Here is a 15465-nt window from a genome sequence, read left to right on the forward strand (position 1 = left end):
AAGGACTTGCAGCACTGAAATGGTAAGTTCATGCATCTTGTATATATTCATACATTTTTTAAATGTTCATGCATGTGCATAATCTATTGCATTCATACAAATCTTAGCATGAATGAATGTGTATTAATTGATGTGCTATTTTGTTGTTATTATGATTTTATGTTATTGTCCGCTAATATGTGTGTTACATGATTTATATATGAGGTTGTATTTGAATGTATTTTGACATTGTGCATTATGCAAGTATGTTATTGTCTATTCAGACTCGGGTTGTCTGATCCTTTTACTTATAATTTTTTTAAGATTCTGAGGAGGCTAAGTGATCTTACACTATTCAGTTGTTCTTGAACTTTGCATATTACCTGTCAAGGTGGTGGTTTTAGTTTCTCATGTTTTGAGGGTTTAGTTGGCTTTGACATTGGGTTTAAGAATGGTTTTGTAATTGGATGATTGTGAATAATTTAAACTTTATTTAATTCAATTCAATTGATATTGATGTACTCTGGTTTTGCATTTTTGTTATTGTATGGTTTGATACGATAACTGTGACAATTAATCCCGATTTGCATATTTTGCTAAGTTAAAAAAAAAATCATGAGAAAAATCAAGCTATAAATCAGGATCGTTACACCAACTCTGGTTAGCCAGTATCCAATTAGTCAGATATGGATTCACCATACCCAACCCAAATCTAAATTGTTTACAACTGTAAGTCTATGATTTGAACTACATATGGCATGCCAATGGAAAAAACTGATTGTTCCCTTAAAATGATATCAGCTATATATTTAACCAGTTTATTATTTTGCATATGGCAATATTTTTCATAGGATCTTTTTTCCCCAAGAGACGGGGTTCACTTTGAAGCCATTGGCCTGATAAGCGGCTAGGTAGGTGGTCTAGATTCAAATCTCACGGGAGTCACTCCTTGCGCAAACCAAAGCTTGGCAACTCTCTAAGGGCAAGAGATAAGCCCTCAGGCCAGGACAATGACCATAAGTACGGCAGGTAAAGCCAGCACCTATGGCTAGGTCTTTCATCGTGGGGGTGGTTTCTCCATGTAAATATCAAAAAAAGGTTCAATGCTCGGCTGAGTTGCCCAGTGAAAGGATGGCGCGCATTGGGACAGAGCATCTTGCAATTTACTGTCTGATCACTGGATCTCCTCTTGAGGTTGGTGCCTTACCCAATCACTTTTCACTTGATTCAGCTAATCTGGTTGATGGCTTCACTTGAACCTTATGTCTGATAGGAGGAAGGATCAGGTGCAATGTGCACACTTTTATGGCCCTCCATCTTCGGGATACAGCCTGTCAGCTGTTGGATCCAACCAAAGATGGTGGGTGATCAGGTGCAGCAGCACACATGAAACGTAAGGCCTGTCCCATTTAATGAGACACACTAGCTATTGGCGTGTCAATTCAATTAGGACACTTGTCATGTCTGGTGTTGGTGTTTTACAATAGCATTGTAAAGCGCCATTTTACCTTATCCATGCTAAATGTGCAGAAACAAAGAAGTTGACAAAGCCACCTTGTGGGCATGTAGCATGATTCAATTTGGAGTTGATGATTCTAATGGACGTCTTGATGTTAATTGCCCAACAGGCAAACCAAATCAGATCCACTCATCCCTATCTTCATACCCCCTCATTGGGATTTCATTGACTCAAGTTGTTTTGATCAAATCAGACTTCATAGATGTGATCTACATCATTCATTTCATTTAGTGAAGATTGAAATTTAAATTGCTGAAATTCAATTTGTGCATAGGTTTTTTTGGCAATTCAAAAATCAAAGGTTGATAAAATACAAATTTTGTGATTTAAAAAGCATATTTTTCACCAAAAAAAAAAGATCCAAAGGTCATTTCTTATTAATTCGACCATGCTGAATCCATCTACAGGGTCAGATTTGATCAAAAAACCTCAATCATAAGATTTATGAAGATGGGGGATGACATAGGGGATGAGTGGAACCTAACTGTGAGCAAAACAGGTTTGGTTGAAGCTGCCAATCTGATAGGCAACTTAACATACCTTATTTTTAGTGAGGCAGATATTGTGATATTGAGCTTGCCTAACTTATTTTCAAAACCTAAACCTCTATTTGACCAATGTCACAAATCTTGGAGTTGAAAAATACCTTGGCAAAAGAAAATTATGAGAAATTTTTAAGAAAATTAGGAAGAAAACTGGGCTTGAAGACCTGGTCGCACTGGCTTAAGCCTGCCATACTTACGATCGTCATACCAAAGGCATAAAACTCAGTGGCTAAGACCCTTAATTACCCTATAGGCGCTAAGTGATGCCGACACACATGGGGGATACAAGCTCCATGAGCTCTTATACGTGATGCTCATTGGGACCCCCAAACACGAGATGTAGCTAACGGCCGTCTTCGGGGGAGAACACACACCACCCTCTCCCCTATAGGCATCGGCTTGCTTAAGGAAGTGACACTCCCAAGAATCAAACCTAAACCACAGTTGCCAAGGCTGCTAAGCGCGAGCTTGTTATCAGACTTTACTTTAAAAAGCTTGTTGTCCTTGATTTCCTGTAGGTCTTTTCTTTTTATACGACATTGAGTGATCTCTCTCACTCTATGCCGCTGAATGAAATTCTTTGTATGTAATCAATGTAATCTGAATATTTTTCTCATAAAAAAAACATTTTCTGTCAAAAAAAGAAAAAAAAGCCATCCATTACAAATTATTGTGCAAGATACTTGCATGTGGTTATTATAATTAATTTACACAATCTTTTTAAGTCATCATCCTCAACTCATGACCAACATCATCAAGATCAAGCGAGCGCCCAACCACTCCTTTTTTACTCTTATCCACACTCTTGTACGAATACTTCTGAGCAAACCACACATACACACACAAATTGATCCCACTGAGCACAGCCAACAACCAGTAGAAGTAATCAAGCCTGCTCTTGTTGAGATCCTTAGCAAACCAACTCCTCTTCCCTCCTCTACTAGTCACTGAATCAACAACACTGATCAAGAGGCTACTGATAAAGCTGGAAACACCAACCACACTGAGATAGAAAGCGATTCCGAGGCTCCTCATGTTGTCAGGCACTTGATCATAGAAGTATTCCTGGAGACCCACCAAAGTGAAGACATCCGAGATGCCCAAGAGGATGAACTGTGGGGAGAGCCAGAAGACACTGATGGGTATCGAAGAGTTATCTCTGCGTTTCTTCTCTGTGAGTGCGGCGGAGACCATACAAGCAATAGAGAAAGCCATGCCTATGCCTATCCTTTGAAGGATGGTGATCCCTCTCTCGTCGCCGGTGAGCCGCCGGAGGGCGGGGACGAGGAGACGGTCGTAGACGGAGACAAAGGCTATCATGGAGAGCGCGGAGAAGGAGAGGAGGGAGGCTGGTGGGATGGAGAAGTGCTGTGTGAGGGCTCGGTTCATGATGACGCCTTGCTTGATGAAGAAGGTCTGGCCCTGCGCGATGCAGAGGCCGAAGGCGATGGTGGAGACCCAGATGGGCACCATGGAAATGAGCTGCTTCGTCTCCTCCACCTGTGTTACCGTCGCTAGCCTCCATGAGCATTTCTCCTTGTCACTCGCTGTGCTGCTCGATCGACAAAGGACTGCTGCTTGATCGATGATGGCAGCTTTGTCGAGAAACCTGAGCAAGGTTTAGTAATGGTTCGTCAGACTAGTTATATATATATATATATAATGAGTCACTAGAATATGAGAACTAAGGTGTGAACCGTGATTTTCATGATTTTTTTGTTCTTTTCTATTGAATTTAACCGGTTTGGTTTTATAAGAACTTGCTCCTGAATCATTCGATTTTGATGCACAGACAAGTTTTTTTTAAGGCTTTAAAATCAATGGCTCATAATCTTCATAATATTCAAGCATTCAAAAATCACATTTTTTTCATCGAAAATATAGGATCCAGTGGTTGATTCTTAGCAAATTCATTATGCCAAGCGCATCCACACACTACAAAGTTCAGGGTCAATAGTGACGACTCTTTAACAGCGAAATAAAAATTCTCCACTATTGACTGAGCAATAACGGTGACTTTAGATATCCCCGTGATTACCTTGGCCCCGAACAAATGTTGCCATTATGGGCATGTCTATAATGGTGCCTTAAGATATTATTTATAACAGCGATATTATATGCCAATTAACTATGTCGTTGTTATAAACATACTTAAACTGGTGACCTTAGCTATCACCATTAGATGTATGTTTATAACGATGACATTATATAGCCACTATGAGGATGAGGGTCAATAGTGGCGGCACTTTAATGGTGATACTAAAAGTCATCACGATTGAACAACTATGACACACATGCCATTGTTATAAACATACCTATAACAACAACTTTATATATCTCATTAAAGATATGTCTTTAATGACAACATTCTTTGGACATTAAATATTACTATTAAAAACACTTTAACAAAAGTATTTAACAATCGATAATTAATCTCGTCGTTAAAGATGAATAACGACAACGTATAAATGTTACTGTTATAAGGTTTTACTCAATAACAACGACCATGTATATCATTGTTATATGATATACTTACAGACTCTATAACAACAACATTTATGCCGTCGTTATTGAGTCCATAATTAGGGCCCGATGAGCCCTTTTAAACTTTTTTTCTGTTTTCTCTCTTTTTGACATCCCTCCTCCTTACTCGAGTGATGCCATCAAAGCCCAACCTCCTTCTTGAAGGTATCTCTCTCTCTTCTTCCTTCCCATTCTCTTCTCTTCTCTTTCTTCTTCTTCCCTCATTGTCGTAGGTGTCAAACCCAACCTACGAAGATGCAAACTTTTTATACATTAACTAAATATACTATTTTTTATGTATTTATGCTATTTTTGTATTTTTTAATTTTTTTAAGTGCTATTTTTTTATATTTATTAAACAAACCTATATTATTGCAAGTTTTTCCTTGTTGAGACCAATATTTGTGGCTATGCTTGTAACTGACCCTTGCTTTTACCTAGGAAAAATATGGGATATCTTAAAAAAAAAGTCATGTCCATGGGACATGACAATCTTTTTCTGTAAAGGAGAGTGGACTATGGAGGTGCATTTTTTGAGCCATAGGATTAAGTTTATCCTTATACACGCATGGTAAGTTAAAGTAGATATACATCCAACTCTTGAGGCTTTCAATGTCTCTTTAAAGATTTACTTACAAGACTATTAGAGACATCCTATCAATTATATATACAACTATAACAACATCCTTAGAAAAATAATTCTTGGAAACATTTATTCCAAGGAGTGCACGTTACTTCTAATATTACTTCTAATAGATGCTTATTCTTTCTCTGAGTTGCTGCATTTTATCTTATTGTAACAATGCATGAATTTGTGATTTTATTTCATGCTCTCATAGATAGTCTTGCAGACTATGAGAAATACATCATCTTTCACTGTCTGATTGCAATACATTTAAGGATGTTTGGATATTTATTCTTGATCATCTTGTGATATATATGAAACACAAAGTGCACTTCATATTTGTTTTTTACTACTAAATGTTGTTTCTGTTTTGATTAATGGTGGGTCATTTTTACTACTTTTTGTAGAAGTTGATTATTGTTCTGGCAACGAAGTAATTAGACATGAAAAGTCTTAGGTGTATCTTCGTATGTTAGCCAAAGGCATCAAAAGTTTGTAAGTTCTACCGTTAGAATAAATGTTAGGCAGAAAGTAGAGATGTTGGCTTTATAGAATATCTTAGAAAACTTATGATTTCAGTCACTGAAAGTTATCATTCTATGGTCCTAAAAGACTCAATAGGGTAGTGATCAATTTTACCTGAACAATTATTGTATTTGTTTAATTGTAGAATAGATAAATCTCTTTTCCTTGAAGAGTTGGATGATCTATTGAACTCTTTTAAAGCTATGAGTCCTCCTGAACTAAAAGAACGGTTAGATATTATGAACAATGAGATGGTATTCAATAAGAAAAAATGAAGGTTTGAAAATTGTCAGAATCACCTTTAGATATAAAGAAATCCTTCTAACAATTGAATAATTATTTGTAATATTGAAATGGAGAGATCTCTTAATTCAGTCCTTTAGTTGTGTTATACTTTCAGTTAGTGGGTTCCAAAGAAAACCTAAATGGCCTCATTGTTAGCCATTAGTTAGATTTTTATTTTTGTAAATTTCTTTCACTTTGTAATGATAGTATTACTGAATGTTGTAAAATATGAAGATGTTACTTTCTTGTTTTAAATGTTTGTCAATGTGTTTGTATTCATGCTTTCATGGCCATACTCTCATAATGCAGTGCATGTAAATGTGAACATCTTAGTAAGAATAGAGTTCCATTGTTATACAACTTGCATGAGCACAATATTGCAAAACATACAAAAAGTAAAAAACATGAAAGAAAGAAGTCTTTTAAAGTAGTATCCAACAATCAACTTTATCATGAGATGAAACTGTCGAATTAAAATTGTCATAATGTGAAAACAATTATAAATATGAAAAGTCATCATTTTTAAGGATCTTATTTGGAAATATAACACAAACTAAATTTCCTTGACAGATACTGGAATTTGTCATCCAATAATTAATTTTTTATTCCATAGATGGTTGTTAAGAACTACATGGAGAATTAAAATTTAGAAAAAAAATTAGTAAAAATAAAATGTATGTAAGAATGAAACCGTGACCACCTAAATGTATAGCGGTTACTGCAGCATGTCTACATCACACACGAAGAAGGAAGACCCTGTGTTGCCAAAAAGTCTTAATTAGTTGATGGACTCATAGCTACCCAAAATTTGATATAAATGCAATTGAACATCTACCTATTGAAGTGTTGACAAAGTATCTAGATTCACAAAGAAAGTGTATTGTAAGTGCATGTATTATTGCTCTATCTTCTGCCTTTATGTTCTTTTTTTATTAAAAACAAGTTAATTTAATGTTGTTCTTATATGATAGTGAATATTTTTGTATAATTTATTTTATACAGTATAGTTTGATCTAATATTGTTTGCATAAAATTAACATATGTTGATATATAGTCATTCATGACGAGGATGTGCGCATTCTTTCTCTTCGTGGAATGGTTTACCACCTGCCAGCCAAGGTGAACAGCTAGATCAGATCCACTTCATATCACATACGGGTGATACTTCAAGGGAGGAAGCTCAACCCCACTACGCCAACCCCCTCTCGGAGCTTAGTTTCGTATAGTTCATAGTGATGCCTTGAAATTTTTTGAGGATGATTGACAATTTTACTCAAAAACCAATGTTCCAATACCATAGTACATGGAGAGCAGTTACAGACATATTGTATATGACCAAATTATTGGTCATATTCTATCATCTCAAGATATCTCACTTGACGGGTGCATGTGAGCCTCATTCTCACATATCCCAAGCGAGTTGTGTGGTCAAGATTGAATATAACCGATGATAGTTGTATCAATGTGACTGTAACTGCTTTGGCGTGGCATGAATAGATCATGTTGTATATGATCAATCAACGTCATATTTGGGTCCCCCAACACACACTTCACTTCGGAGCCGTGCAACTTCAATTGGCAACTGTGAGTGTGGGGCCCATGCACATCTGTACCAACTGAAGATATGCGGTGGAGATTGAATATTGCTAATATGATCAGATCTGTTCTTAGCTGTCACATGTATAAACGCAGAGATATGGATACGAGACACTGAATTATTGATTTACATGAAAGGTATGACTCGATTATTCAGAAAAAAATGAGAGAGAGAGAGAAACACGAGGACAAGTACTTTCGAATATCTTATATATATACAAGACATATTTTTTATATTCTTATTACAATACAAAAGGGTTTATCTAAGTTTAAACCTTTTAACTCAGCATTGTTTAACCAATTAAAATAATAAAAAATGCTTAAAAGCGATTCAATTGTTTTTGATACATAGTTATTTTTATGGTAAAAAGTCACTCTTATTTTTTTAAATTCAAATTACTAAGATACACTTTTCTAAAAAAGCACTCATTGTTCCTCTAAAAATAACCATTATTTAAAAAATTTCTCACTTTTAAAGGTAAATAATGGTTTATCGCATTGAGTGCTGCTAGCTTAATTGCGACATAAGCATTATGAAAATATATTTCTTAACTGGACATGTAGAAATTAGGGATTAAGTTCCACATCATTAAGAAAAAAAACTATGAAAATAAATAACATATTAAAACCTAATAAAAATATAAATGTGTCTCTAACATGTGCCAAAGTTTGTCATGTAATATGTCCCAATATTTATTTCGGCTACTCACTACATGCAAAGGTTTTCATTCCATGGATATGAGCCACAGTGACAAAAGTTAAAAAAAAAAAAATTGCAAGATCTCGGCAGCCAAAAACTCGCAAAAAATAATTTTTTTGTAAGTCTTGCATTTTTTAGCAAAATCTTGGCAATAATTTTTTTTTAAAAATAATAATAAAATATTTAAAATAAAAAACACATGGTTTTTACAATAAATAGCTGATAAATATATAAATAACATGATTAAAACATGATATTTATGTTGCCATGAAAAATATCACGAGAAATTACCATTTTTAACTTTTAGATAATTTCTCGTAATATTTTAGAATTTTTTTCATAAATATCACGAGATTTGTCACTATGCTATGAGCATGGGTCCCGTGACATATCAGCATCAAATCCTCATGTAGCTAAGGTCCAAAACTCTCAAACGTGTAAGTTTATTCAACCAATCCCCTCAATGAATGGGATAAGGATGGCAAGACATGGGGCCCACAAAGATACCCTAGCAAGGGACTCGTTGAATAAGTGATTGGAATGATCATTCCAACCACCTAATCCTGCCCCCCACTGAATCATTTCAACTCTAAACCTACTGAACCAAGTTCAAACTGAACAAAATAAATACATTGATTCAAAGCCCTAAGTAATAGTTAATATAATTCTAAACTTATTGACCGTAAGCCAATCACTTCAACCATAAATAAAATATATGTAAAATATGTTTATTACTAGTTGATGAGCCTATACCATCTAAAACACTGGTTTATATGTAAAATATGTTAATTACTAGTTGATGAATCTATACTAGATGAACATTTGTTGTTGGTATATTCGGCTTGGTGCACCTAATTCATGAGTTTGAATAACATGAGCTGAGCCATGAGCCACTCATCTCCTCTCCCATTCCTATTGCTAACCCCTTGTGACGCATTAAAAAAAGGGGTTTCTTTACTCTCTTTTAATATGTGAGCCAAGAAGAGATGGCGGCATGCATCTATTGGAGTTAACTATACACCAAAAGCACTCGAAAGCAATTCCAGAAGGAACTCCTTGCGCGAGCCGAAGTGTGGCTACTCCCTTGGAGGAAAAAGTAAGCTCACGGAGTTTTACACTGCCAGGACAGTGATCATAAGTACGGCAGGCAGACCTTGGGGGTGGCTTCTCCATGTAAATATATATACAAAAAAAAAAGAATCCCAAAACTGGGGAATCTTAGTGTACGGTGGCACATTCATACCTCATCCTATGCGTGTGACGCAAGAGTCTCCCCCCTACTTGTGTTGGTGTCACCAATTCATAGAGCTGTGAAGGGTCAGAAGGGTGAGGCAGCTTCCTCTTGGCTATGGCTGCAACCAAAACCTGCAACATTGGGGTCAGTGGGCTCCCATGGGGTACCCTATACCTATAATAGGGCACCCCAATGACCAAGATGACAATTGCTATGGCTGTAGTAGCAGTAAGCACACCGAACCCAGCACCCCAACTCACATGGTCCTGTATGTAGACTATGACGGTCACACCAAGCACAACCCCACTGCAAAGGCCAAAGTACCACCAGTTGAAGAAAGAGATCTTCTTCTTCCTCTCAACATCATCATCCTCATCAAACTGGTCTGCCCCAAAGCTCTCTAGTGAAGGCTTGTGCCCTCCTGTGCCTAAGGAGATGAGGTACAGAGCCAAGAAGAATGCAATCTTATGGGTCTTTGTAGATTTGTTGCATATGTTGATGGCGGTGCATGTTGGTGGCTTGAGGAATGGAACCAACTCTGATAGGGTCAGCAGGCCTAGGCCCTGGTTCAATAAAAAAGAAAAAAGAAAAATCAGAGTTCTTGTTATAAAACCAAGAAAAAGAGCTATTATATGGTTAGCGTTATTTGGGTACTGTACTGTATTAATTGTTGAAATCAAAACAAGGAAAGCTTTTGGTGTAGTTCATGAATTTACTTGTCTTGAAAGACATGATATGGGTAAAGTATTTCAGTACTGTACTACTTGATTTATTGAGACCACAAGAAGGAGAGAGAAGATCCAGTGATTGGATCAGCACAAAATCGATGCTTGAAACAGCAGAAAATGCTGCATGTAATTAACGCAGCAATATTCAAGAGCAGATCAAGTGATCTGCCATGCATCCTCACCGTCCACAATGTACACAAGTAGGGCTGGTAAACGAACAGAGCAGTTTGTGATCTGTTCTTATACTTGGCGAGCCGAGCCACAAGCCGCTCGTTTAGCTTAAAAGAGTCAAGCCCAAACACAAGGTGTTCAGCTCAGCTCGGCTCGGCTCTCGTATAGATAATATATATATTTTTATGGATAATATATATTGTGTGTAACATATAAAAGGAAGAATGCATGAAATATATATATATATATATATATATATATATATATATATATATATATATATATATATAAAAGAAGGATGAATGAAAAATATATACATAAAATATTGATTATTAAGTGTAATTTATAAAAAGATATATATTTTCAAGTATAATATATAAAAATGTATATACTATGTATAAATAACATGGAATGCTCTTACACGAGCCAGCTCATGTTCATGTAAGGCTCATCTCATTCAGGGACGAGCTGAGCTTAGCTCGGCTCGGCTAAACATAAACACGAGGGGAGCCACAGGCTCAATCCACTACTAAAAGAGCCTAGCCCGAACATGCCATGTTTGGTTGGTTTACCAGCCCTATACACAAGGAGCATGAGGTCCTTGTGGGATGAAGCAATGGACGGTGAAGATGTCAAATCACCAGATCTGCTCTCGCAATTTTCGCTGTTTCACGAGGTGATTTTCTGTGTTTTCTGTGGGCTAAGTAGTTAAGTACCTGGTCCTATCATTGGGTTTTCTCTCAAACAAGGAAAGCCTTTCGTGTATCTCATGACTTTTGCTTGTACTCAAAGACATGGAAATGAGACTGCCATATCATTGTGTGTGGGGTGGGCAGTGAATTTCTCTATTTTTTTTGAAGGAAAAATATGTATGCATTGATATGTTTGGAAGATTGGAAGAATTACAGGATTGAGTGACGAGATGTCACATGATAGAAAGAAAGTATGAATGAATTTCTCTATTTCGCGCAGCGATTTTCTGTGTTTTGCGCAGGCCAAGTAGTTAAGTACCCGGTTGATCATTTGACCTGCTCTCAAACAAGAAAGCTTTTGGTGTATCTCATGAATTCTGCTTATGCTCAAAGAAATGGAAATGAGTGTCATATCTTTGGGTATGTGGTCATGTGTCTTATCTAGCAATTTATTCTCAAGTTTCTGATGGTAGGAAAAGAAAATGTGCATGTTCTTGTGTGTGAAATGAGAAGATTAACATACCAGTAGATATATTATGGAGGAAATCAAGACCATCCAAAATCGGCCCATATAAGCATCAGCCAGAAAACCACCAACAAGAGGCACCACAGTGGTGACCCCAATCCAATCATTGACATTCTTTGCAGCTGTTTTGACATCTTGTTGAAGCACCTTGGTCAGATATATGATGAGGTTTGAGGCTATCCCATAATAACTTAGCCTCTCAGAGAACTCAACCCCTTTCAATAGAAGGAACAGAGAAAGACTTGATAAAGCAGAAATCACAATACAAAAGAACAAAAAGCAAAAAAATTGTATCAGAAGCCAAGGAAAATCTACCAATGATGAAGAGTGAAGCCCTCCATCCCCCAGTGGAGATCCTGAGAGGGACTCTCCCCTTGTAATCAACAGATGAATCATGAATCAATTCCTTGCCACCAGTTTCCCTTCCAGACTCCATGGCCAAAGATTTCAGTAAATGTGGAATGAAAGACTGATGCAAAAAAGAGTAAATATGACAGCTTGCTGAAGGTAGAATTACTTTATTTGATGCATGAGAATGGAATCATGTTGCTGGGTATTTATAAGGTTGATTCCTTACTTTAACTAGTTTTCCATCTTTTTATTATTTTTATTCTTATTCTCTTCCCTGCTAAACTTTAGGGATATCTCTTGGTCGTCCTTATAAAGTCAATGATATGACCTAATAAAGATGTGTGGAAGGAGGTTTTTTCCTTTTTTTTAAGATCTTAACGTTCTATTAAGTAGGTGGTAGGGGTCGTGCCTAACCCCCGCCTGAATTGCCTATAGAAAAAAAACAAAAAGCCTTAAGTGGAAGTTAGGCAGTGTGGGGTTGGTGCTACAAGTAGTCATCTTGGACTAATCACTTATTTGAACAAAGTCGGAGAATATCAGCCTCTGAATTAGAAAGGAATCTCCAAATTTAGGTTCTGTTTTTTGTGATGCTTGCATGTATATAACAAGTCAAGAAACGTGGGATTCAAAGATGTGAATTCTTTGGGATCCCGACAGCATGCAACAATCATGGTGACAAATATATGATATATTTTGAAAATATCACTAAAAAAAGATATTTTAGTCCACGTTTTAAACCACTAAAATATACCAATATTTTCAAAATATCATGATATTATAATTTAACCATTGTACCATGATTGTATCGTGAGACATAGGTACTATCATTTAACCATGGTACCATGAATTTTTCAAAATATCTTGATACTATCAAATCATTGCCCGAGCAAAGAACAACTTTTGTTTTTGTTTTGCTAAACCAAATTACACAGAAGATAACAACCATAATCATCATCGAAGATTATACAGATCTTTCCTCACAACGTGAAACAACTACGTTATCAGCATTAAAACTCATCTATCAAGCACAGGTAGAAGGAACACAAGAACAAAAAAGAAAAAAAAATACAAGGGTGAAGAAGAAGAAGAAGGCGGAGGAGAAAAAAGAAGAAGAAGAAGAAGCTGCACTGCCACAAAAAAGATGAAGAGAGGTTAAATAGATTAGGGTTTTACACTACAAGAAAATCGTGGATTAGCGACGGACTATATCCATCGCTAATCCGTTGCTAAGTCGTCGCTAAACTGTTTAGCGACAGATTAGCGATGGATAATGCCCATCATGAATTTTTGCTCGCTAATTAGCGAAAAAACTTATATGTCGTTACTTTCGTCGTTAATTTGTGATAGATTAGCGAAGGACATTATCCGTCACTAAATTTTAAAAACAAAAAAAAAGTGATCCCTGTCGAGCGATATTTCAGTAGCAATAAGCCAGACTTGTACCGCACCCGACAGGCATTGCATAGAACAACAATTCTGCCTCGTCGCCAGACTTATACCATCCTCTCTGAACCGGTGCTCTCTAGCATCACTGTCCTCCGTGAACCGGTGTGCTCTCCGGCGTCGGCGTCCTCCAACGATAGCTATGCCTCGTCGTCATCCTCCGTGAACCGGCGTCGTCATCCTCCGTGAACCGGCATCACCATCCTCCGTGAACCGACATGCTCTCCAGCGTCGCCGTCCTCCGTGAACCGGCATGCATGCTCTCCGGCGTCGTTGTCCTCCGTGAATCGGCATGCATGCTCTTCGGCGTCGCCGTCCTCCGTGAACTGACATGCATGCTCTCCGACATCGTCGTCCTTCGTGAACCAGCATGCTCTCTGGCATCGCCGTCCTCCGTGAACCCACATGCATGCTCTCCGGCACCGCCGTCCTTCGTAAACCAACGCGCTCATCGACGTCGCCGTCCAACAAAGAAGTCAGTTTAAATCGAGCGATGTCGGTTTAAATAAAAAATTAGCGACGGAATTTTTCCGTCGCTAATTAGCGACAGATTACCGACGGAAAAATTTCCTCGCTAAAATGTTTTTCTTGTATTGAGAATTAGCGACAAAAAAATTGGTGTCGCTAATCCGTCGCTAAGTAGCGATTGTTTAGCGATAAAAGTTTTTCATCGCTAATCTGCCGCTACTTAGCAACAGATTCATGAAGAAAGTTTTCTCTAGCTAATCTGTCGCAAATTTGCGACAAAAAAAATCCCTCACAAATTTTCGTCGCTAATTAACATTTTTCTTGTAGTGTTAGACATGGACAACAGGTCGGGTAGGGTTTTACATAGAATAGGGTTTTACGCAAGTGTACACAAATCGATACGACATTTAGACTTAGTAAAGTACAAATCGATTTACAACTTGATAACTATTAAAAAGTTGTAAATCACTATCACTGTTATATAGAAGAAGTGTTCTATCACGATCTATATAGCAACAGAAATTAAGTTAAAGTTGAAAATCGTTATTACTATTTTATAGAAGAAGTGTTCTATCAAGATCTGTACAGCAACAAACCTAAATCGTTAACGATTTGACCCATCGAGATTTGCGTTTATCAGCTTTGTCTATGTGAACGATATCCTATCGCGATTTGCTTTCACGAGCATTTTCTATGTGAACGATATGTCGTATCACGATTTACCTAATGACTGATTCATAAAAGGTGGAAAGGAAATAGCTTTAAATAAATTGACACAATGTTTAGACTAACTAAAGAACAAATCGACACAATGTTTAGGGTTTAGGGTTTAGGATTTAGGGTTTAGGGTTTAGGGTTTAGGGTTTAGGGTTTCGGGGTTCAGAGTTATGGTCTAAATTTTAGGGTCTAGGGTTTAAGGTTAAGGGTTTAGTAATTTATTAAGAGTTTAGTAAGATATTAAGGGTTTAGGGTTTAGGGTCAGGGTTTAGGGGTTATGGTTTAGGGTTTAGGGTTATGGTTTAGGGTTAGGGTTTAGGGTTTAGGGTTTAGGGTTATGGTTTAGGGGTTACGGTTTAGGGTTTATGATTTAGGGTTTAGGGTTTATGATTTAGGGTTTAGGGTTTAGGGTAAAGGGTTTAGGGTTTCGGGAAAAGGGTTTAGGGTTTAGGGTTTATGGTTTAGGGGTTATGGTTTAGGGTTAGTGTTTAGGGTTTAAGGTTAGGGTTTAGGGTTTAGGGTTAGGGTTAGGGTTTGTGGTTTAGGATTCAGGGTTTCAGGTTTAGGGGTTATGGTTTACGGTTAGTTTTTAGGGTTTAGGATTAGAGTTTAGGGTTTAGTAATATATTAAGGGTTTAGTGTTTGTCGTTAGGGTTTAGTAAGATATTTAGGGTTTAGGTTTATGGTTTATGGTTTATGGTTTATGGTTTAGACACTTGTAGTGTGTAATTGAAACATGTGCGTGAGGAATAACAGTTGTAGGAACATGAGGTAGCCATTTGCATGTTCAAATCATTGCTCATTTAGCGATTTCTATAAAAATCGCTTTAAAGCGTCG

The 15465-nt window shown here is 37.1% G+C and overlaps 1 protein-coding gene across 2 annotated transcripts; it reads right to left on the reverse strand.

Annotated features, from left to right (window-relative positions):
- Positions 1-2710: 2710 nt before the first annotated feature.
- LOC149821418 (protein NRT1/ PTR FAMILY 5.6-like) lies at positions 2711-12173 on the reverse strand. 2 transcript variants are annotated; one of them, XM_089982595.1, is made up of 4 exons: positions 11964-12173; positions 11646-11863; positions 9541-9662; positions 2711-3652 (listed from the first exon to the last, which is right to left on the reverse strand). In XM_089982595.1, exons 1-4 carry the CDS (start codon positions 12082-12084, stop codon positions 2764-2766), a joined length of 1350 nt encoding a protein of 449 aa, XP_089838721.1. In that variant the 5' UTR covers positions 12085-12173; the 3' UTR covers positions 2711-2763. The 2 variants fall into 2 exon arrangements, with proteins under 2 accessions (XP_089838721.1, XP_089838720.1); XM_089982594.1 differs by having other exon boundaries at positions 9541-10094.
- Between the last annotated feature and the right edge of the window lie 3292 nt (positions 12174-15465).

Source organism: Nuphar pumila, chromosome 12 (genome assembly GCF_984573655.1).
Source record: "Nuphar pumila chromosome 12, dmNupPumi1.hap1.1, whole genome shotgun sequence".
NCBI classification, from domain to species: domain Eukaryota; kingdom Viridiplantae; phylum Streptophyta; class Magnoliopsida; order Nymphaeales; family Nymphaeaceae; genus Nuphar; species Nuphar pumila.